Source organism: Salvelinus fontinalis, chromosome 28, assembly GCF_029448725.1.
Source record: "Salvelinus fontinalis isolate EN_2023a chromosome 28, ASM2944872v1, whole genome shotgun sequence".
Lineage (NCBI taxonomy): Eukaryota > Metazoa > Chordata > Actinopteri > Salmoniformes > Salmonidae > Salvelinus > Salvelinus fontinalis.
The window spans coordinates 44,035,619-44,059,902 of record NC_074692.1 but is presented as its reverse complement, the minus strand read 5'-3'; the positions used below and the strand labels follow the sequence as shown (position 1 = coordinate 44,059,902).

General features: G+C 47.0%; 1 protein-coding gene across 2 annotated transcripts in view; it reads left to right on the top strand.

Annotated features, from left to right (window-relative positions):
- LOC129826763 (BMP-2-inducible protein kinase-like) overlaps window positions 1-24,284 on the top strand; it is an 86,712-nt gene that overhangs the window by 28,188 nt on the left and 34,240 nt on the right. For both annotated transcript variants that reach the window (XM_055887824.1, XM_055887822.1), the window contains exons 2-11: window positions 9,379-9,497; window positions 14,119-14,224; window positions 14,804-14,946; window positions 17,793-17,914; window positions 18,552-18,633; window positions 20,249-20,381; window positions 21,320-21,423; window positions 21,544-21,623; window positions 21,772-21,989; window positions 22,206-22,345. In XM_055887824.1, the coding sequence (XP_055743799.1) occupies window positions 9,379-9,497; window positions 14,119-14,224; window positions 14,804-14,946; window positions 17,793-17,914; window positions 18,552-18,633; window positions 20,249-20,381; window positions 21,320-21,423; window positions 21,544-21,623; window positions 21,772-21,989; window positions 22,206-22,345 (1,247 nt within the window). The remainder of the gene's footprint in view (window positions 1-9,378; window positions 9,498-14,118; window positions 14,225-14,803; window positions 14,947-17,792; window positions 17,915-18,551; window positions 18,634-20,248; window positions 20,382-21,319; window positions 21,424-21,543; window positions 21,624-21,771; window positions 21,990-22,205; window positions 22,346-24,284) is intronic.

The following is a 24,284-nucleotide window of genomic DNA, read 5'->3' as shown; positions in this document are numbered from 1 at the left end:
CGGCCTCCACTAAAGCCCAGGCTGCACCATGACCTCACCCGGCCCACTAGTAAAGCCCAGGCTGAGCCATGACCTCACCCGGCCCGCTACTAAAGCCCAGGCTGAGCCATGACCTCACCCGGCCCGCTACTAAAGCCCAGGCTGCACCATGACCTCACCCGGCCCGCTACTAAAGCCCAGGCTGCACCATGACCTCACCCGGCCCGCTACTAATGCCCAGGCTGAGCCATGACCTCACCCGGCCTCCACTAAAGCCCAGGCTGCACCATGACCTCACCCGGCCCGCTACTAAAGCCCAGGCTGAGCCATGACCTCACCCGGCCCACTACTAAAGCCCAGGCTGAGCCATGACCTCACCCGGCCCGCTACTAAAGCCCAGGCTGAGCCATGACCTCACCCGGCCCGCTACTAAAGCCCAGGCTGCACCATGACCTCACCCGGCCCGCTACTAAAGCCCAGGCTGAGCCATGACCTCACCCGGCCCGCTACTAAAGCCCAGGCTGCAACGTCAGCTCCCCTCCTTTTCTTTCCTCTGGGCTTGACACACACACACACTTCCCCTGAGCTTTTTTTTCATCAGCGCTGGCCAAGGTAGCAGAGATTTTGTTTTGTGACCTTCTCAGTTGTTTGACGTCTGGTGCCTTGTTAAAAGGACTTTTTACTTAAATGCATGAAAAAATAAAATGAATGTCCTCTCCCTTCACTCTGCTGCTGATTATTTTAGAGGGCACTTTGCCTTGAACATGATTACATTGTTAATCTGTGTAAGATTATACTGTGCCTTCAGAGAGTTATCATACCCCTTGATTTATTCCACTTTTTGTTCTTACAGCCTGAATTCAAAATGGATTAAGTAACAACAATTCTCACCCATCTACACACAATACCCCATAACCATAGTGAGATTTTTGTTGAAATGTTAAATGTATTGAAAATGAAATACAGAAATATCTCAATTACATAACTATTCACACCCCTGAGTCAATACATGTTAGAATCACCGTTGGCAGTGAGTACAGCTGTGTTGTCTTTGCACACCTGGATTATACACATTAGTTGATTGTTTATCAATGCTAGACAGCCATTTTCAAGTATTACAATCGATTTTCAAGACAATTTAAGTCAAACTGTATCTACTCGTGAATATTCAATGTTGTCTTGGTAAGCAACTCCAGTGTATATTTTTTGGCCTTGTGTTTCAGGTTATTGTCCTGCTGAAAAGATGGATTAGTCTCCCAGTGTCTGTTGGAAAGCAGACTGAACCTGGCTTTCCTCTAGGATTTTGCATGTGCTTAGTTCTATTCAGCTTATTTTTATCCTAAAAAACTCCCTAGTCCTTGCCGATGACAAGCATACCCATAACATGATGCAGCCACCACATGCAGTAATTTTACTTTAGTGCCTTATTGTTAACAGGATGCATGTTTTGGTATATTTTTATTCTATACAGGCATCCTTTTCACTGTAATTTAGGTTAGTATTGTGGAGTATCTAGAATGTTGTTGATCCATCCTCAGTTTTCTCCTATCACAGCCATTAAACTCTGTATTTTAAAGTCACCACTGGCCTCAGGTTGGAATTCCTGAACAGTTTCCTTCCTCTCTGGCAACTAAGCTAGGAAGGACTCCTTTATCTTTGTAGTGACTGGATGTCACCATCCAAAGTGTAATTAATAACTTAACCATTCTCAAAGGGATATTCGATATCTGCTTTATAAAAAAAATGTAATCTACAAATAGGTGCCCTTTGCAAAGCTGTCATCAAGGCAAAGGGTGGCTGATTTGAAGAATCTAAAATCTATTTTGAATCTAAAAAATATTTTTTTTGCTTACTACATAATTCCATATGTGTTGTTTTGATGTCTTCATTATTATTATACAATGTAGAAAATAGTAAAAATTAAGACAAACCCTTGAATGAGTAGCTGTGTCCAAACTTTTGACAGGTACTGTGTATATATAGGAGCTACCGAATGTAATTTCTTGGTGAATTTGGACATCTACAAGCGAAAGTGAACGAGAGACATTGTGCAAATAAACAACACATGCTTGTCTGAAGGAAGAACAGTACTGGCTCTGGAGCGGCATGTGTACATGTTGTGTCTGTGTGGAGTCTGGAGTCGCTAGTGCGACGGTCCTGCCTGCTCTGGTTAAAAAAAGATGGGGGAGGAGCAGACGTGCCCGAGAACAGTGGAGGAAAAAAACGCAAGAAAATCAAAAGATTGCGGTGGCAGCTGTACAGATAACTCATTCTAAGGGCTTTGACTTATCAAACACGACGGAAACCTAACACAATATGATGCCCCTTCACCTTATTAATTCAGCCACTTACTTAAATAACTAGCAAGTTAAACATATTTTTTCCCCCCACAGGAACAAATAAGAAATGCATAAGAAATATCTTTCCGTTCTAAAATGCTTCTTATTGTAATTTCTGGTCGGCATCAGACTAATTTTGTCCTTCAGTTGCACTTCTCCACTTAATTTGTGAAGAGGCATTTTATCAGCAGACAGTGCTCTGACTTGTGTGTAGCTTATTGTCTCTGGTACTTTTCTTGGTGTAGCTAGCCTAGTCTTCTTAGGTAAAATGCAAGATGAACTTTAAGCAAAACCTTAGGAAATGATGGCCAGGCATTGCTTTTGCAATGTAGACCTTGCTTTGTCATTGTAAGATAATTTAATACCAGCCAAATACAGTTGGTCTTCTGTTGTCATCTGATGGAAATTAAGATTTCTGCTGACTGTGTAGCACAAATGTATTTTTTGAGAAATACAAAATTGAGTTGCAAGTCAATGATCACTCTTTTGAAGCAAAAAAAACACTTGATTTTCAATATAAAACGTGATCCCCTGTATACAGCTTCTCCCGTTGTGCTATTTACAAACAAACGTGACTGGCTCAGCTGTTCTGGGGAACTATGGGAAGCTTCATAATATGACTGGCTCAACTGTTCTGGGGAACTATGGGAAGCTTCATAATTCGACTGGCTCAGCTGTTCTGGGGAACTATGGGAAGCTTCATAATGTGAAATATGACTGGCTCAACTGTTCTGGGGAACTATGGGAAGCTTCATAATGTGAAATATGACTGGCTCAGCTGTTCTGGGGAACTATGGGAAGCTTCATAATTCGACTGGCTCAGCTGTTCTGGGGAACTATGGGAAGCTTCATAATGTGAAATATGACTGGCTCAATTGTTCTTGGGAACTATGGGAAGCTTCATAATTCGACTGGCTCAACTGTTCTGGGGAACTATGGTAAGCTTCATAATGTGATTGGCTCAACTGTTCTGGGGAACAATGGGAAGCTTCATAACGTGACTGGCTCAACTGTTCTGGGTAGCTATGGGAAGCTTCATAATGTGACTGGCTCAGCTCTTCTGGGGAACTATGGGAAGCTTCATAATGTGATTGGCTCAGCTGTTCTGGGGACCTATGGGAAGCTTCATAATGTGATTGGCTCAACTGTTCTGGGGAACTATGGGAAGCTTCATAACGTGACCGGTGAAATGACCAACGTGATCTGCTTTAGCTCCTGATGTATTGCACAATTTGAATGCAGGTTACTTAAAAAGTAGCTACAAAAACTTAAAAGAACGTTATTCAACGGTATAAAAAAAACAAACATCTCGTGGCTATTTCCAAATACCCCTGTAATACGGTATACCGCCCAAGCCTAGTTGCCGGCACCAATCTCCTGTACAGAGGCTTCCTTTTGTCCAGACACACACACACACACACACACATCTTTCCAGCAAATTGGTACGCAGGGTACAAAGCCCCCTAAGAAATCATCCGTCCTGAGGCACTCTGGGAGAATAATGGACTCTATAGCCGCTGCACTTCCGTGGTTGGCATGGCAGAGTGTGTGAACTAAAGCAACAGAGCTTTGATTTTAGTGAGAACCTGATCCTGATCCATATGGCTCCCGTCAGAGAGGGAGAGACCGGCAGGCTCGGTAGAGAGCGAGCGTTTGGTTATTTAGTTAATTGGTTATTTTCTCGCTGTCAGAATTTGCAAATAATAGTCCTCTGTCCTTTTTTCTTTCATTTTCAATACTCCCTGATTGACTAGCTTTCCTTCCAGTCATTATTAGTGAGCTGGACACGGTCAATAAACTGTGTGAATCTAGGTCCGTGTTCATTCTACAGTTTTAATTTGGTTTGAGTCATTTTAAAGTATGTTGAGTTTGTCCGTATGTCTTCACCCCCCCCCCCCCCCCCCATAACACAAAAATATGTGACCCGTTTCAGGAAACTAGGCCTATGTCGCAGGTCACTACTTCACAGGAGAGACGTTTTTGAACGTGAACAATTAAAAAAAATCTAAATGCATTCTCAAACGTGAACTTTCATGTGCCTTATTAATAACAGACTTGTATGTCATCTGTAAATACTAATACAATTGTTAAATTACTAGCCTACTTGGTTTAGCCACAGAAGAAGTTAGCAACCATCCTGCTAGCTGATTGGCTGAGATGATAATGACTGGGCTGGATGTGCCGAGAGATGAGTTTGAGCAGGTCAGTATGTCTAGGTAATCCTGTCTAACGCAGCTTTAAAAATATATATATTGCTTAGTAGAACTGCATAATTGTTGCTCTCCAATTTCTGGGGGACCGGGTTTTGAAATCAGTGGAATTAGTCTGATAGCTAAAGAGATGGAGAAAACACCTGTCACCGGATTACATCTTCAAACCTAAGGGTAACCATGGCATCCGACAGGAGACGCGCCCGTCAATGAATGATAGTCTAGCTAGCTACATTTTCAGATATTGTTTACCTACCTGCAGATTCATGCAGGGTAGTAACGTCATGAGTTGGGATACTGGTTCATTGTTTAGCTAGCTAGCTACATGTCTTAACAAAAGACTCCACTATGCAAGTAACTATTTCGGGTACATTCGTAAATTCAGTCTCTGCTCCGATTTCAGAGCACTCTCGTCTGAGTGTGACGGAGCGAAGAATAACTGATGAATTTACGAACGCTCAACACCTGTTGAATATGGCCGGTGTCAGTAAACGTCGGCAAAAAAGTGTAATTAAATTGTTGCCAGCAGCACAGTTAGTCACCAACACTCTAGATAACATGAAACAGCCTAACCAGCTCTGCTAGGGTGAGTAAAATGGTCAGTTTTTGGGTGGGGGCTAAAGCTTAAGAGGGTGTGAATAACGCTGAATGGGTGTAGACAAAGAAGAGCTCTCCAGTAGGTACCAAAATATTCAAAGGCCATTTTCTCAAAAGTGAGGTTACAAGTTAACAACTTTCAAAACAGCATTTCTTTCCCATTTGTTCCTCAAATGCAGTGTATGATATACCATTTTCTAGCTCTGTGTCTCTGCTTCTATCCAATGTAAAAAATATATACATTTCCAAATTTGCTTCATAAGACCGAAATCAAGGTGTTCGGTCACCATACAGTGTTATGTCTTGCTCTCTCTCACTCTATAACTCGTTGTATTCAGGACAGAAAGTTAATTTCTTTGCCACATTTATTTGCAGTTTTACTTTAGTCTTATTACAAACAGGATGTATGTTTTTTAATATTTTGTATTCTGTACTGACTTCCTTCTTGACTGGGTGGTGTAATGAATAACTTCAGCATGCTCAAGGGGATATTCAATATCTGCTTTTTATTTTTATATATCTACTAATGGGTTCCCTTCTTTGCGAGGCATTGGAAAACCTCCCTGGTCATTGTGGTTGAATCTGTATTCACTACTCGACTGATGGACCTTTATCTGTATGTGTGGGGGATGCATGGATGAGATAGTCATTAAAACATTTTTTAAACCCTTATTGCACCCAGAGTGAGTCCAAGCAACTTATTATGTAACTTGTTAAGCACATTTTTACTCCTGAACTTATTTAGTTTTGCCATAGCGAAGGGGTTGAATACTTATTGACTCAAAACATTTCAGCTTTTCATTTTTTAAATTAATTTGTAAAAACATAATTCCACTTTAACATTATGGGGGTAATGTGTGTGTGTATAGGCCAGTGACACATCTCAATTGAATCCGTTTTTTAAAATTCAGAGTGTGAACACTTTCTGAAGGCACTGTGTAGTGCACTACTTTGGACCAGAGCCTTATGGGTCTTCATAGGGAATAGGATACCATTTGAGACGCTACAAGTTGTTTTTGAGAAACCCTTGGGCCCAGTTGGCTATAACAGGCTGCATCAGCAGAGCAAAGCAGTCAAAAATGAACAAAAAAAACCCAACAAACCGGTTTGGTTTCTGCTGACTGACTGTTGTTGGTAGTAAAGTACAGATTATTTCCATTTTTAAGTTGTCTTTCCTGTAAGGTGTCTTTCCTGCAAGGTGTCTTTCCTGTCAAGGTGTCTTTCCTGTCAAGGTGTCTTTCCTGTCAAGGTGTCTTTCCTGTCAAGGTGTCTTTCCTGTCAAGGTGTCTTTCCTGTCAAGGTGTCTTTCCTGTAACAACTATTTAGTGTTTCGTTACTGCATGTGAAACTAGGCCTAAGTACTGTAACTGAAGAACGTCACCCAGGCTTTTCTGGAACAAACACCATTATCCCAAAAATCATGTCATACAGGGAAGAACAATGAAGCTGCTCATAAAAAAAAAACACTAGTTATATTTACCCCAATACATCCTCTCTGTTCATAATCAGAACAGGAAGTGACCACGAGATAGCGTACGTACTGACAAGAGTTCAGTCAAGATTTGATTAGTGTCACTCTCGGGTTTCGACTGCGGCGTTTTGTTGAGTTCCCACTCGGCACAGCTTGAGTTGAAGAGGACTGGTTAACGTTTTGATGGTCAGATTCCCAGAATGCACTTTGTATTGGACTGCAACGCATCTATAGTCAGAAAACAAGAACAGTTTCCCAACACGGATAATGATGGCGATTTAAGTCTCTAGCAGGCTGTGTTTTAACGTTAAGTCAATTTTAATTTCACTTAGGCTAACTCAATTCACTTTAATTAAGGTTGCACCTCCCTGAATTAAACCCTGACATACTTTGTTGTCATGATGATGAGGTTAACCTGCTCTGTTGTGGTGATCACGTTAACCTGCTCTGTTGTCATGGTGATTAGCGTATCCAGAGGGTATGTGAGGTGTGTCTGGCTTCTCCTCTAATGTATTAACTGCTGTTCTGTGTGGCTCTGGGTAGCTGATAACACAGTGGGGGATGGGGGGGGTGTGGCTCTGGGTACCTGATAACACGGTGGGGGTGTGGCTCTGGGTACCTGATAACACGGTGGGGGTGTGGCTCTGGGTACCTGATAACACGGTGGGGGTGTGGCTCTGGGTACCTGATAACACAGTGGGGGGGGGGCTCTGGGTAGCTGATAACACAGTGGGGGGGGGGGGGGGGGGCTCTGGGTAGCTGATAACACAGTGGGGGGGGGGGGGGGGGGGGGCTCTGGGTAGCTGATAACACGGTGGGGGGGGTGTGGCTCTGGGTAGCTGATAACACGGTGGGCGGGGTGTGGCTCTGGGTACCTGATAACACGGTGGGGGGGGGGGGGGTGTGTGGCTCTGGGTACCTGATAACACGGTGGGGGGGGGGGGGTGGCTCTGGGTACCTGATAACACGGTTGGGTGTGGCTCTGGGTACCTGAAAACACGGTGGGGGGGGTGTGGCTCATCCCCTCTTTAAATCAGAACAGGCCTTCATTATCTTATTAGCTTATCACTGCTTTATCATGTACAGATGAGTAGCAGTGGTGATTCCCCCCGAGCAGACTGTAATGAGTCAGTGGTGATTCCCCCGAGCAGACTGTAATGAGTCAGTGGTGATTCCCCCCGAGCAGACTGTAATGAGTCAGTGGTGATTCCCCCCGAGCAGACTGTAATGAGTCAGTGGTGATTCTCCCCGAGCAGACTGTAACGAGTCAGTGGTGATTCTCCCTGAGCAGACTGTAATGAGTCAGTAGTGATTCTCCCCGAGCAGACTGTAACGAGTCAGTGGTGATTCTCCCTGAGAATGTAAATGTAAGCAGACTGTAATGAGTCAGTGGTGATTCTCCCTGAGCAGACTGTAACGAGTCAGTGGTGATTCTCCCCGAGCAGACTGTAACGAGTCAGTGGTGATTCTCCCTGAGAATGTAAATGTAAGCAGACTGTAATGAGTCAGTGGTGATTCTCCCTGAGCAGACTGTAACGAGTCAGTGGTGATTCTCCCTGAGAATGTAAATGTAAGCAGACTGTAATGAGTCAGTGGTGATTCTCCCTGAGCAGACTGTAACGAGTCAGTGGTGATTCTCCCTGAGAATGTAAATGTAAGCAGACTGTAATGAGTCAGTGGTGATTCTCCCTGAGCAGACTGTAATGAGTCAGTGGTGATTCTCCCTGAGCAGACTGTAACGAGTCAGTGGTGATTCCCCCTGAGCGGACTGTAATGAGTCAGTGGTGATTCCCCCTGAGCAGACTGTAACGAGTCAGTGGTGATTCCCCCTGAGCAGACTGTAACGAGTCAGTGGTGATTCTCCCTGAGAATGTAAATGTAAGCAGACTGTAATGAGTCAGTGGTGATTCTCCCTGAGCAGACTGTAACGAGTTAGTGGTGATTCCCCCTGAGCAGATTGTAATGAGAATCATGCTCTACTGCGCTGTCACAGGAATGACAAAGTCCCACCAGATCTAGAATAGTACTATCAGTGTACACGTGTACTTGCCTCCTACTGTGGTCAGTCCTTCTCCTCTATGAATAACATTGTGCACCATTCCTACTCTGACTCTGCTTTGTGAACACAGGCCCTGACTGGAGCCCTCTCCTCCTGTCCCTGACTGGGGCCCTCTCTCCTCCTGACCCTGACTGGGGCCCTCTCTCCTCCTGACCCTGACTGGGGCCCTCTCTCCTCCTGACCCTGACTGGGGCCCTCTCTCCTCCTGACCCTGACTGGGGCCCTCTATCCTCCTGTCCCTGACTGGGGCCCTCTATCCTCCTGTCCCTGACTGGGGCCCTCTATCCTCCTGTCCCTGACTGGGGCCCTCTCTCCTCCTGTCCCTGACTGGGGCCCTCTCTCCTCCTGTCCCTGACTGGGGCCCTCTCTCCTCCTGTCCCTGACTGGGGCCCTCTCTCCTCCTGACCCTGACTGGGGCCCTCTCTCCTGCTGAGTCTGTGTGTGTGTGTTCAGGCTCCTTGTTCCCGTCAGACCACTTCAGGGAGCAGAGTTTATGCAACAAGGATGCCATAGTAGGATACTTCTTTCTCCTGGCCCTGCAACAGGTCAACAGGTCTTTGAAGCCTCCTGTTCGGTCCACTAATGAGAGAGAGAGAGAGACACACCCAGGAGCACGTGGACTGTGTGTGTGTGTGTGTGTGTGTGTGTGTGTGTGTGTGTGTGTGTGTGTGTACTCAACATGTGTATGATGCTAACTGTTCTCCTCCTGGCTCCTCTCTCCAGGCGGTTTCTCCGTGGTGTTCCTGGCCCGGACACAGAGTGGCACTCGCTGCGCTCTCAAGAGGATGTACGTCAACAACGTCCCTGACCTCAACATCTACAAGAGAGAAATCACTATTATGGTGGGCATATAGAGTGAGAGACTGGGTGTTTTTTGCACCTTAACAAGATTTCTTGATTTTAGGTCTGTGACGGTCATTGAATTTTAGATGACAGCCAAATCAAATGTTTTGTTTATAAAGTCCTATTTTTACATCAGCAGATGTCACAAAGTGTTTATACAGAAACCCAGACGCAAAACCCACAAATGATCGTGGTCACCGTAATAACTGTTCAACCCACATTTTCTCCGCTCTTGACTGCATGTGCTGCCATAGAACTATGATGAATTAAACAGGCGTCCCCATTCCAGTCAGTGATGGCATAATGTGTCGGACCGGCCGGACATCGTAAGTGTACCAATGGGAGCAAAGCAGGAAGCAAAAACCAGAAGTGTACCCATCAGTATGTGCTGTGAATTTGTCTTTGTAATGTTTTACGCCATCCAGAAAATCCACTTGTTATATGAACTGAATTGCCTCTAAGAGAGTAGATGAACATGCAATTTTTTTTACTGTAACTTTGAGTTTGTCTGTAACTCAACAGCTAGTTGTTTTCTGTGGGGGTGTGCTTACTTAAACCATGAGTAACATACACACTACCGTTCAAAAGTTTGGGGTCACTTAGAAATGTCCTTGTTTTTGAAAGAAAAATATTTTAAAATAACATTTAAATTGATCAGAAATACAATGTAGACAATGTTAATGTTGTAAATCACTGTTGTAGCTGGAAACATACTTTTTTTTTTAATGGAAAATCTACATAGCTGTAAAGAGGCCCTTTATCAGCAACCATTACTCCTGTGTTCCAATGGCACGTTGTTAGCCTTTTAAAATGATCATCTTGGATTAGCTAATTGATCATTAGAAAACCCTTTTGCAATTATGTTAGAACAGCTGAAAACTGTTGTCCGGATTTTAAAGAAGCAATAAAACTGGCCTTTAGACTAGTTGAGTATCTGGAGCATCAGCATTTGTGGGTTGGATTACAGGCTCAAAATGTCCATAAACAAAGACCTTTCTTCTGAAACTTGTTCTGAGAAATGAAGGCTATTTCATGCCAGAAATTGCCAAGAAACATAAGATCTCATGTAACGCTGTGAACTACTCTCTTCACAGAACAGAGCAAACTGTCTCTAACCAGAATAGAAAGAGTGGGAGGCCCCGGTGCACAACTGAGCAAGAGGACAAGTACATTAGAGTGTCTAGTTTGAGAAACAGATGCCTCACAAGTCCTCAACTGGCAGCTTCATCTCAACGTCAACAGTGAAGAGGCGACTACGGGATGCTGGCTTTCTAGGCAGAGTTGCAAAGGAAAAGCCATATCTCAGACTGGCCAATAAAAAGAAAAGATTAAGATGGGCAAAAGAACACAGACACTGGACAGAGGAAGATTGGAGAAAAAAAAGTGTTATGGACAGACTAATCTAAGTTTGAGGTGTTCGGATCACAAAGAAGAACATTTGTGAGACGAAGAAAAGATGCTGGAGGAGTTCTTGACGCCATCTGTGAAGCATGGCGGAGGCAATGTGATGGTCTGGGGGTGCTTTGGTGGTGGTAAAGTGGGAGATTTGTACAGGGTTAAAGGGATCTTGCAAAATGGAGTGATAGCCTTACTTCTTCAACGCCATGCCATACCCTGTGGACAGCGCTTCATTGGAGACAATTCCTCCTACAACTGGACAATAACCCAAAAGCACAGCTCCAAACTATGCAATAACTATTTAGGGAAGAAGCAGTCAGCTGGTATTCTGTCTGTGTTAGCCACTCCATTATAGTCTCAGGTTCTCAACCCTATTGAGCTGTTGTGGGAGCAGCTTGACTGTATGGTACGTAGGAAGTGCCCATCAAGCCAATCCAACTTGTGGGAGGTGCTTCGGGAAGCATGGGGTGAAATCTCTTCAATGCTAACCATGTGCTAACCATGTGTATGTGACCAATGCAATTTGATTTGATTTGTCTTCGGAAAGTATTCCACGTTTTCCACATTTTGTTAGGTTACAGCCTTACTCTAAAATAGATTTAAAAAATAATAATTCTCAGCAATCAACCTGTAATGAGAAGGTGTAAACAGGTTTTTAGAAATGTTGGCTGAATTATATAAGTATTCAGACCCTTTACTCAGTACTTTGGTGATGCTCTTTTGGCAGCGATTACAGCCTCGGGTCTTTTTGGGTATGACGCTACAAGCTTGGCACTCCTGTATTTGGGGAGTTTTTCCCATTCTTCTCTGCAGATCCTCTCAAGCTCTGTCAGGTTAGATGGGGAGCATCGCTGCACAGCTATTTTCAGGTCTCCAGAGATGTTTGATCGGGTTCAAGCCCGGGCTCTGGCTGGGCCACTCAAGGAAATTCAGAGACTTGTCCTGAAGCCACTCCTGCGTTGTCTTGGCTGTGTGCTTATGGTCTTTGTCCTGTTAGGTGAATCTGCACCCCAGTCTGAGGTCCCGAGTGCTCTGAAGCAGGTTTTCATCAAGGATCTCTCTATGCTTTGCTCTGTTCATCTTTCCCTCGATCCTGACTTGTCTCCGTGTCCCTGCCACTGAAAAGAAACCCCACGGCATGATGTTGCAATCACAGTACATCCTCCTGACGTGACACTTTGCATTCAGGCCAAGGAGTTCTATCTTGGTTTCATCAGACCAGAGAATCTTGTTTCTCACGGTCAGAGTCCTTTTAGGTGCCTTTTGGAAAACTCCAAGCGGGCTGTCATGCCTTTTACTGAGGAGTGGCGTCCGTCCGTTCACTTTACCGTAACGGCTTGATTTCGTGGAGTGCTGCAGAGATGGTTGTCCTTCTTGAAGGTTCTCCAGAGGGACTCTGGAGTTCTGTCAGTGATCGTCTGGTTCTTGGTCACCTCCCTGACCAAGGCCCTTCTCTGATTGCTCAGTTTGGCCGGGCGGCCGGCTCTAGGAAGAGTCTTGGTGGTTCCAAACTTCTTCCAATGATGGAGGCCACTGTGTTCTTGGGGACCTTCAATGCTGCAGAAATTTTTTGGTACCCTTCCGCAGATCTGTGCCTCGACACAATCCTGTCTCGGAGCTCTACGGACAATTCCTTCGACCTCATGATTTGGTTTTTGCTCTGACATGCACTGTCAACTGTGGGACCTTATATAGACAGGTGTGTTCCTTTCCAAATCATGTCCAATCAATTGAATTTACCACAGGTGGACTCCAAGTTGTAGAAACATCTCAAAGATGATCAATGGAAACAGGATGCACCTGAGCTCAATTTCAAGTCTCATTGCAAAGGGTTTGAATACTTATGTAAATAAGTTATTTCTGTTTTATTTTTAGAAAATGTGCAAAACATTAAAAAAATGTCTTTGTCATTTTGGGGTAGTATGTGAAGATCGAGGAAAACAATTAATTTAATCCATTTCATTTTCTATTTTAGAATAAGGCTGTAACGTAACAAAATGTGGAAAAAGTCAAGGAGTCTGAATACTTTTCAGACTGAACTGTACAGATACGCGAACACACAGACACACACTGTGTGACCTTATGGAACCCTGACGGTTGACCTGGTATGACTTCTTGACAGTAACGTGGCTGTAACAGTGACGTGGCTGTACCGTAGATGTGACGTGGCTGTACCGTAGATGTGAGGTGGCTGTGACACACTGGGACAGGACCTGACACACTGGGACAGGACCTGACACACTGGGACAGGACCTGACACACTGGGACAGGACCTGACACACTGGGACAGGACCTGACACACTGGGACAGGACCTGACACACTGGGACAGGACCTGACACACTGGGACAGGACCTGACACACTGGGACAGGACCTGACACACTGGGACAGGACCTGACACACTGGGACAGGACCTGACACACTGGGACAGGACCTGACACACTGGGACAGGACCTGACACACTGGGACAGGACCTGACACACTGGGACAGGACCTGACACACTGGGACAGGACCTGACACACTGGGACAGGACCTGACACACTGGGACAGGACCTGACACACTGGGACAGGGCGTGACACACTGGGACAGGGCGTGACACACTGGGACAGGGCGTGACACACTGGGACAGGGCGTGACACACTGGGACAGGGCGTGACACACTGGGACAGGACCTGACACACTGGGACAGGACCTGACACACTGGGACAGGACCTGACACACTGGGACAGGACCTGACACACTGGGACAGGACCTGACACACTGGGACAGGGCGTGACACACTGGGACAGGGCGTGACACACTGGGACAGGGCGTGACACACTGGGACAGGGCCTGACACACTGGGACAGGGCCTGACACACTGGGACAGGACCTGACACACTGGGACAGGACCTGACACACTGGGACAGGGCGTGACACACTGGGACAGGGCGTGACACACTGGGACAGGGCGTGACACACTGGGACAGGGCGTGACACACTGGGACAGGGCGTGTACATAAACAAAGAGCAACACCTAGACTGATGACTGACTTAACTTCTATGAGGAGAATTAGCCACATGCCCAATGTCCTCCATCTACAATAGATTGAGGGAACAAAAAACTATTTAATCAAGGTTTAGAATAAGGCTGTAATGTAACATGTGGATTAAGTCAAAGGGGTCTGAATACTTTCCGAATGCACTGTATCGGTCTCTTAGAATGTCCTTCTTCTCTGCAGAAAGAGCTGTCAGGTCATAAGAACATAGTGAACTACCTGGACTCTACCATCAACTCAGTAGGGGACAGTGTCTGGGAGGTCCTTATCCTCATGGAGTACTGTAAAGGTAGGCGTTTTGGGTCCCCCCCCCTCTTCCATTTTAATACAATTGTTTGGTCCGGAAATGTCATTTTTTATTTATTGAACATACAGATATGAGACAAATATACTTCAGAGTTCAACAAACAGACCTGGGATTTTTTTTCTTATTTTCTTATTGACCCTGGATTGTAACTTTAAACATTCTCTTTCTCCTTCTCTCTCTCACCCACTTCCTCATTCTCCCCTCTCCTGTCCCTCCCCCATCTCCTCTCTCCCCCTCTCCTGTCCCTCCCCCATCTCCTGTCTCTCCCCCTCTCCTGTCTCTCCCACTCTCCTGTCTCTCCCCCATCTCCTTTCTCCCCCTCTCCTCTCTCCTCTCTCCCCCATCTCCTCTCCCTCCCCCATCTCCTGTCCCTCCCCCATCTCCTGTCCCTCCCCCATCTCCTCTCCCTCCCCCATCTCCTCTCCCTCCCCCATCTCCTGTCCCTCCCCCATCTCCTGTCCCTCCCCCATCTCCTGTCCCTCCCCCATCTCCTCTCTCCCCCATCTCCTCTCTCCCCCTCTCCGTCCCTCCCCCATCTCCTCTCTCCCCCTCCCTCCCCAGCTGGTCAGGTAGTGAAGCAGATGAATCAGCGTCTCCATATTGGGTTTACGGAGCCGGAGGTGCTGACCATCTTCACTGATACCTGTGAGGCTGTGGCCAGGCTGCATCAGTGTAGGACCCCTGTCATACACAGGGACCTGAAGGTAAGGAGAAGAGACACACACACACACACACACACACACACACACACACACACACACACACACACCTCATACACACACCTCATACACAGGGACCTGAAGGTAAGGAGAAGAGACACACACACACACCCACACCTCATACACAGGGACCTGAAGGTAAGGAGAAGAGACACACACACACACACACACACCCACACACACACCTCATACACAGGGACCTGAAGGTAAGGAGAAGAGAGACACACACATCAGTGTAACACACCTCATACACAGGGACCTCAAGGTAAGCCTGGAAACAGACATTCTCTCCCCTTCCTCTGTCCTTCTCGCTCCTTGACCACATCATTTGTGTTTCTCGGTTCTGTATATTTTTCCTTCTACTCATTGTCCACCTCTCAATGCTCCTCTTCCTCTGTCATATTCTCTCTTCATCATTGACCTCTTCTCCCCCTCTTCTTATCATCTGCCACAATGCTCTTATCCTTAATTCCTTCCTCCCCTCCATCTTTCCTCATCTTTCTTCATCTTCCTAACACTGGGGATCTGACTCTCCAGCCTGTCCTAACACTGGGGATCTGACTCTCCAGCCTGTCCTAACACTGGGGATCTGACTCACCAGCCTGTCCTAACACTGGGGGTCTGACTCACCAGCCTGTCCTAACACTGGGGATCTGACTCACCAGCCCGTCCTAACACTGGGGATCTGACTCACCAGCCTGTCCTAACACTGGGGATCTGACTCACCAGCCTGTCCTAACACTGGGGGTCTGACTCACCAGCCTGTCCTAACACTGGGGGTCTGACTCACCAGCCTGTCCTAACACTGGGGGTCTGACTCGCCAGCCCGTCCTAACACTGGGGGTCTGACTCGCCAGCCCGTCCTAACACTGGGGGTCTGACTCGCCAGCCCGTCCTAACACTGGGGGTCTGACTCTCCAGCCTGTCCTAACACTGGGGGTCTCCCCAGCCTGTCCTAACACTGGGGGTCTCCCCAGCCTGTCCTAACACTGGGGGTCTCCCCAGCCTGTCCTAACACTGGGTGTCTCCCCAGCCTGTCCTAACACTGGGGGTCTCCCCAGCCCGTCCTAACACTGGGGATCTGACTCGCCAGCCCGTCCTAACACTGGGGATCTGACTCGCCAGCCCGTCCTAACACTGGGGATCTGACTCGCCAGCCCGTCCTAACACTGGGGGTCTGACTCGCCAGCCCGTCCTAACACTGGGGGTCTGACTCGCCAGCCCGTCCTAACACTGGGGATCTGACTCACCAGCCCGTCCTAACACTGGGGATCTGACTCACCAGCCTGTCCTAACACTGGGGATCTGACTCACCAGCCTGTCCTAACACTGGGGATCTGACTCACCAGCCTGTCCTAACACTGGGGATCTGACTCGCCAGCCCGTCCTAACACTGGGGGTCTGACTCGCCAGCCCGTCCTAACACTGGGGGTCTGACTCGCCAGCCCGTCCTAACACTGGGGGTCTGACTCGCCAGCCCGTCCTAACACTGGGGGTCTCACCAGCCCGTCCTAACACTGGGGGTCTCACCAGCCCGTCCTAACACTGGGGGTCTCACCGGCCCGTCCTAACACTGGGGGTCTCACCGGCCCGTCCTAACACTGGGGGTCCGACTCTCCGGCCCGTCCTAACACTGGGGGTCCGACTCTCCGGCCCGTCCTAACACTGGACGGGGTCTGACTCTCCGGCCCGTCCTAACACTGGACGGGGTCTGACTCTCCGGCCCGTCCTAACACTGGACGGGGTCTGACTCTCCGGCCCGTCCTAACACTGGACGGGGTCTGACTCTCCGGCCCGTCCTAACACTGGACGGGGTCTGACTCTCCGGCCCGTCCTAACACTGGACGGGGTCTGACTCTCCGGCCCGTCCTAACACTGGACGGGGTCTGAATCTCCGGCCCGTCCTAACACTGGACGGGGTCTGACTCGCCAGGCTCTGTTAGGTCCCAGCCGAGGTTGTTATGGAACCGCAGAGGGACACAGAGACTGAGAGGCCCAGTCACGCACTGATGGGTGAAGTGACACTGCAAAAAGCATTGTCTGTCAGCTGCTCTGAGCTGTGTGTGAACGTGTTTAACTATTCTTGTAGAGACCAGAAGTTCCCACAAGAATAGTAAACAAACTAAATGTGACCAACTGGGGACCAACTTTTGTTAGTCCCCACAAGGTCAAATGCTATTTCTAGGGGGTTTAGGGTTAAGGTTAGAATTATGTTAAGGGTTAGGAGCTAGGGTTAGTTTTAGGGTTAATGTTAGGTTCAGGTTAAGAGTACAGGTTAGGGTAAGAGTACAGGTTCGGGGTTTGGGAAAATAAGATTTTGAATGGGACTGAATTGTATGTCCCCACAAGGTTAGCTGTACAAGACTGTGTGTGTCTGTCATTCAGCTCTCTTTCCCCTTCTGTCCTTTGTGTATCTGTCCCCCCCCCCTCTCCCCCTCTCCTTCTCCCATCATTTCACCCTTTGTGTCACTTTCAATCTAATATGCATCCTGTCCCTCTCTCGTTCCTCTCTCCCTCAGTAATGTTTTGTGTATCTTGGCGTATCTCTCTGCTGTGGACTAAAATAGCCAACAAAACAGAACCTGTCCAAGTCCTGTGAATTAAACTCCTTTTCTATTGGCCAGCTTTAGGAGTCCAGCTACCTCACCATCCACATTGTAATTTGGGCAGTCAGTGACACTCTCCCCACTCCTCTCTCTCTCTGTCTCTCTCTGTCTCTCCTTCCTCCATCAATGTCTGTCGCTTTCAATCATTCATATGTCCTCTTTCTTCCTCCTTGGTCTCTCTCTTCTGTCCGTCCTTTACTAATGGTTCGTCTCTGTCTCCTCCAGGTAGAGAACATCCTCCTGAGTGATAATGGGAGTTATGTTCTGTGTGATTTTGGAAGTGCTACTCACAAGGTGCTGCTCCCACACAAAGACGGAGTGACCGCCGTGGAGGACGAAATCAAGAAGTGAGTGGATGACCTTTGAACTGTGTGTGTGTGCCTCACTTGTCATCTATGTGCATACATTTGTAGATACAGGTCATCACTGAGTCACGATTGTCCATCGGATTGACTGTAAGGGCTGTCTTGCACGGTGTAATTTCTCACTAAAAGGTGGGCATGCCGTTGGTAGACATTCCATCAGTACCTGGTAACAGAATAATCACACAACACAGGATGGTGAAGGAAATATAAATGTCTGAATAACGTTTACACGTGGGGGTAATGATTAATAAATGGGAGTGTACTGTTTGTAAATGCCTTATAAAAGGTTTATAAACACCTTATGAATGGTTTATAAACACCTTATGAATGGTTTATAAACACCTTATGAATGGTTTATAAACACCTTATGAATGGTTTATGAACAGACCCTTAAAATGAAGTGTTCTCGACTTCAGCCCTGCACTCTTACATTGCACTATATAGGGAATAGGGCTCTGGTCTATAGTAGTGCACTATATAGGGAATAGGGCTCTGGTCTATAGTAGTGCACTATATAGTATAGGGTATCATTTCAGCTGCTTCGTACTTGCATAAGACTAGAACTGAAACGCACATGACTTTTGACGCTGAGCACTTACTGTGTTGTGTGTGTGTGCAGGTACACGACCCTGTCTTATCGAGCTCCAGAGATGATTAACGTGTACGCAGGGAAGGCCATTACCACCAAGGCTGATATATGGGTAAGTGGGTGTTGTGTGTGTGCGGGAAACGTAGGTGTGTGTGTACATACGCGGAGGTGTGTGTGGTCTCTAGCCAGTCAGTAACAGAAGAGCTTGAAGTGTGTGTGCGTCGTGAATGTACTCAACATGGCCAAAGCTATGTGGACACCCCTCCAAATTAGAGGATTCTTCTATTTCAGCCACACCAGTTGCTGATAGGTGTATAAAATACAGCACACAGCCATGCAATCTCCATAGACAAACATTGGCAGTAGAATGGATTCACTGAAGAGCTCTGTCTTTCAACGTGGCACCGTCATAGGATGGCACCTTTCAAACAAGTCTGTTAGTCAAATGTCTGCCCTGCTAGAGCTGCCCCGGTCAACTGTCAGTGTTGTTATTGTGAAGTGGAAACGTCTAGGAGAAACAACGGCTCAGCTGCTAAGTGGTAGACCACACAAGCTCACAGAACGGGACCGCCGAGTGCTGAAGCACGTAAAAAGAATCTGTCCTCTGTTGTAACACTCACTACCGAGTTCCAAACGGCCTCTGGAAGCAACGTCAGCACAAGAACGGTTCGTCGGGAGCTTCATGAAATAAGTTTCCGTGGCCGAGCAGCTGCACACAAGCCTAAAATCACCATGCGCAATGCCAAGCGTCGGCTGGAGTGGTGTATAAAGCTCGCCGTCCTCGGAAATCTGGAGCAGTGGAAACGTGTTCTCTGGAGTGATGAATCACGCTTCACCATCTGGCAGTCCGATGGACGAATCTGGGTTGTATTATAGGTGTGGAGAAACTGAATGGAGAAATATACTGTCTTCATTTGTCTGACAGAGGTGAGAGCAGTCCATGTTATATAACATACTGCATATAGGCATGCATTGTAATATGGTTTGATATCATGTTGTACAAGCTGTGTTTCTCTGTTTCAGGCTCTTGGTTGCTTGTTGTACAAGCTGTGTTTCTCCGTTTCAGGCTCTTGGTTGCTTGTTGTACAAGCTGTGTTTCTCCGTTTCAGGCTCTTGGTTGCTTGTTGTACAAGCTGTGTTTCTCCGTTTCAGGCTCTTGGTTGCTTGTTGTACAAGCTGTGTTTCTCCGTTTCACTGTTTCAGGCTCTTGGTTGCTTGTTGTACCAGCTGTGTTTCTCCGTTTCAGGCTTTTGGTTGCTTGTTGTACAAGCTGTGTTTCTCCGTTTCAGGCTCTTGGTTGCTTGTTGTACAAGCTGTGTTTCTCCGTTTCACTGTTTCAGGCTCTTGATTGCTTGTTGTACAAGCTGTGTTTCTGTGTTTCAGGCTCTTGGTTGGTTGTTGTACAAGCTGTGTTTCTGTGTTTCAGGCTCTTGGTTGCTTGTTGTACAAGCTGTGTTTCTCTGTTTCAGGCTCTTGATTGCTTGTTGTACAAGCTGTGTTTCTCTGTTTCAGGCTCTTGGTTGCTTGTTGTACAAGCTGTGTTTCTTCGTTTCAGGCTCTTGGTTGCTTGTTGTACAAGCTGTGTTTCTGTGTTTCAGGCTCTTGGTTGCTTGTTGTACAAGCTGTGTTTCTCCGTTTCAGGCTCTTGGTTGCTTGTTGTACAAGCTGTGTTTCTGTGTTTCAGGCTCTTGGTTGCTTGTTGTACAAGCTGTGTTTCTGTGTTTCAGGCTCTTGGTTGCTTGTTGTACAAGCTGTGTTTCTTCTCGCTCCCGTTCGGAGAGAGTCAAGTCGCCATATGTGACGGAACCTTTATCGTTCCTGACAATTCCAAGTTCTCCTTCAAGCTGCACTGCTTAATCAGTAAGTACAACTGCTTTGTTCCTCAGCACCATACGAACCACAAAGCTGTCAATACATATACAAATTAAACCACATTAAACATTGTCATGTCAATATTTCTGATGTGTAAACATTTACCTTTCCAATGAATTTGCCCAATCAAACTAACATTCATTGTTTACACATCCACTGTAGGCCTTTAATACAAATATTATCCAATAGCTCCACCTTGTGGTCAACTGGGAGGTAGACATTTTTATGCATTTTACCAGGGTGAAAAATGAATTATAGCGAGGTAATAATAGTATTTTCATACACATTAAAATTCACTTTTTTATATTTAAAACCTGTGTAAAGTGTACATGCCTTCTCTTAAGGAAATGGGGGATTCTCTGATTTTGTCTGCGATACTATAAAGTAATGTGTATTAAACTATGTCCCCTCTTCTCCAGGATATAGTAAACTATATGTCTCCTCCAGGATAAATTAAACTATATGTCCCCTCTCCTCAGGATATATTAAACTATGTCCCCTCTCCTCCAGGATATATTAAACTATATGTCCCCTCTCCTCAGGATATATTAAACTATATGTCCCCTCAGGATATATTAAACTATATGTCTCCTCCAGGATATATTAAACTATATGTCCCCTCTCCTCCAGGATATATTAAACTATATGTCCCCTCTCCTCAGGATATATTAAACTATATGTCCCCCCTTCTCTAGGATATATTAAACTATATGTCCCCCCTTCTCTAGGATATATTAAACTATATGTCTCCCCTTCTCTAGGATATATTAAACTATATGTCCCCTCTCCTCCAGGATGTAGTAAACTATATGTCCCCCCTTCTCTAGGATATATTAAACTATATGTCCCCTCTCCTCCAGGATATATTAAACTATATGTCCCCTCTCCTCCAGAATATATTAAACTATATGTCCCCTCTTCTCCAGGATATATGCTTGAGGCTGACCATGAGAAGAGACCAGATATCTATCAAGTCTCCTACTTTGCCTTCAAGTTAGCTGGAAAGGAGTGTCCAGTGCCAAATCTCTTTGTAAGTCACTGTTCATTGATTGTGACAGATGTGTTTGTATTATAAGTGAAATTTAAGATCAGTGTATGGAGAAGTTGGGTGTCTATAGCAACAGTGACGGTTGTATCGGCCCCTCTGCAGAGCTCCCCTCTCCCCACGTCACTCCCTGAGCCGCTCACAGCCAGCGAGGTTGCTGCTCGGAAGAGCATGACAAAAGCCAGGTACAGTCACATATCACTGTGGATATTTGTGAAAGAATACGAGTCAGGTCTCTTTTGTAAAAATAGATTTCATCTCCCAATGAGAATGTATAAATAAACTTTAATAAGGAAGTTTCCACTGTTTTCTGGTTGTTCCCTACTATTCCAGAATCACAGAGTCCGCGGGCCCCACGGCAACTTCCATCGCTCCGAGACAGAGACCCAAGGCTACCAACAGTAACGTGATCCCCGTCCCTGTAGCCAACACAGCTGTCACCCCTATAGCTGTGCCCGCCGCTGCCACGCCCGCCGCTGCCACGCCCATCACCGCCATGCCCATCACCCCTACAGCTGTGCCTTCTGTAGCCGTCAGCAATGGGCAGAAAGGTGAGAATGCAAAAATACTGTGTGTGTGTTTGTTTATCTGCCATCGTGCCCTTGAGCGAGACACTGAACCCCCTAAGCGGCTATCCCCTAGGGGCACTGCTCCGTGGCGGACCCTGTGCATCTCAGCGGGTTGATCTGAGAGGGTTTGTAGAGGCAGAAGACGACACATTCTCACTAAATAGACAATAAATGATCTCCTCTCCTCTTGTATCACAGCTCCTACACCTGGTAACAGCCAGCCGGTCGCTCCACAGCTCCAGACAGCCAACAGGGTTCTCCAGCAGCTGCAACCTGGAGACCTTCGTCTGCAACAACAACTCCATCCTGTTCATCCACAGCAGCTCCAATACCTTCAGGTACTGCTGAGAAACCCTCACGCTGTCTGACACCAGGGGTATGCTAAGGTACTGCTGAGAAACCCTCACGCTGTCTGACACCAGGGGTATGCTAAGGTACTGCTGAGAAACCCTCACGCTGTCTGACACCAGGGGTATGCTAAGGTACTGCTGAGAAACCCTCACGCTGTCTGACACCAGGGGTACGCTATGGTACTGCTGAGAAACCCTCACGCTCTCTGACACCAGGGGTACGCTAAGGTACTGCTGAGAAACCCTCACGCTCTCTGACACCAGGGGTATGCTAAGGTACTGCTGAGAAACCCTCACGCTGTCTGACACCAGGGGTATGCTACGATACTGCTGAGAAACCCTCACGCTGTCTGACACCAGGGGTATGCTACGATACTGCTGAGAAACCCTCACGCTGTCTGACACCAGGGGTATGCTAAGGTACTGCTGAGAAACCCTCACGCTGTCTGACACCAGGGGTATGCTACGATACTGCTGAGAAACCCTCACGCTGTCTGACACCAGGGGTATGCTAAGGTACTGCTGAGAAACCCTCACGCTGTCTGACACCAGGGGTATGCGAAGGTACTGCTGAGAAACCCTCACGCTGTCTGACACCAGGGGTATGCTAAGGTACTGCTGAGAAACCCTCACGCTGTCTGACACCAGGGGTATGCTAAGGTACTGCTGAGAAACCCTCACGCTGTCTGACACCAGGGGTATGCTAAGGTACTGCTGAGAAACCCTCACGCTGTCTGACACCAGGGGTATGCTAAGGTACTGCTGAGAAACCCTCACGCTGTCTGACACCAGGGGTATGCGAAGGTACTGCTGAGAAACCCTCACGCTCTCTGACACCAGGGGTATGCTACGATACTGCTGAGAAACCCTCACGCTGTCTGACACCAGGGGTATGCGAAGGTACTGCTGAGAAACCCTCACGCTGTCTGACACCAGGGGTACGCTAAGGTACTGCTGAGAAACCCTCACGCTGTCTGACACCAGGGGTACGCTAAGGTACTGCTGAGAAACCCTCACGCTGTCTGACACCAGGGTTATGCTAAGTGAGGCACACTTTAGCAAAACCAAAGTCAGTGTTGTAAACTCAGCAAAAAGGAAACGTCCTCACTGTCAATTGCGTTTATTTTCAGCAAACTTAACATGTGTAAATATTTGTATGAACATAACAAGATTCAACAACTGAGACAAAAACTGAACAAGTTCCACAGACGTGATGAACAGAAATTGAATAATGTGTCCCTGAACAAAATGTGTCCCTGTCAAAATCAAAAGTAACAGTCAGTATCTTGTGTGGCCACCAGCTGCATTAAGTACTGCTGTGCATCTCCTTCTCATGGACTGCACCAGATTTACCAGTTCTTGCTGTGAGATGTTACCCCACTCTTCAACCAAGGCACCTGCAAGTTCCCAGACATTTCTGGGGGAATGGCCCTAGACCTCACCCTGCGATCCAACAGGTCCCAGACGTGCTCAATGGGATTGAGATCCGGGCTCTTCGCTGGCCGTGGCAGAACACTGACATTCCTGTCTTGTAGGAAATCACGCACAGAATGAGCAGTATGGCTGGTGGCATCGTCATGCTGGAGGGTCATGTCAGGATGAGCCTGCAGGAAGGGTACCACATGAGGGAGGAGGATGTCTTCCCTGTAACGTACAGCATTGAGATTGCCTGAATTGACTACAAGCTCAGTCCGATGATGCTGTGACACACCGTCCCAGACCATGACGGACCCTCCACCTCCAAATCGATCCCGCTCCAGAGTACAGGCCTCGGTGTAACGCTCATTCCTTCGACGATAACCATGATGCCGACTATCACCCCTGGTGAGACAAAACCACGACTCGTCAGTGAAGAGCACTTTTTTGCATGTCTGGTCCAGCGACGGTGGGTTTGTGCCCACGTTGTTGCCGGTGATGTCTGGTGAGG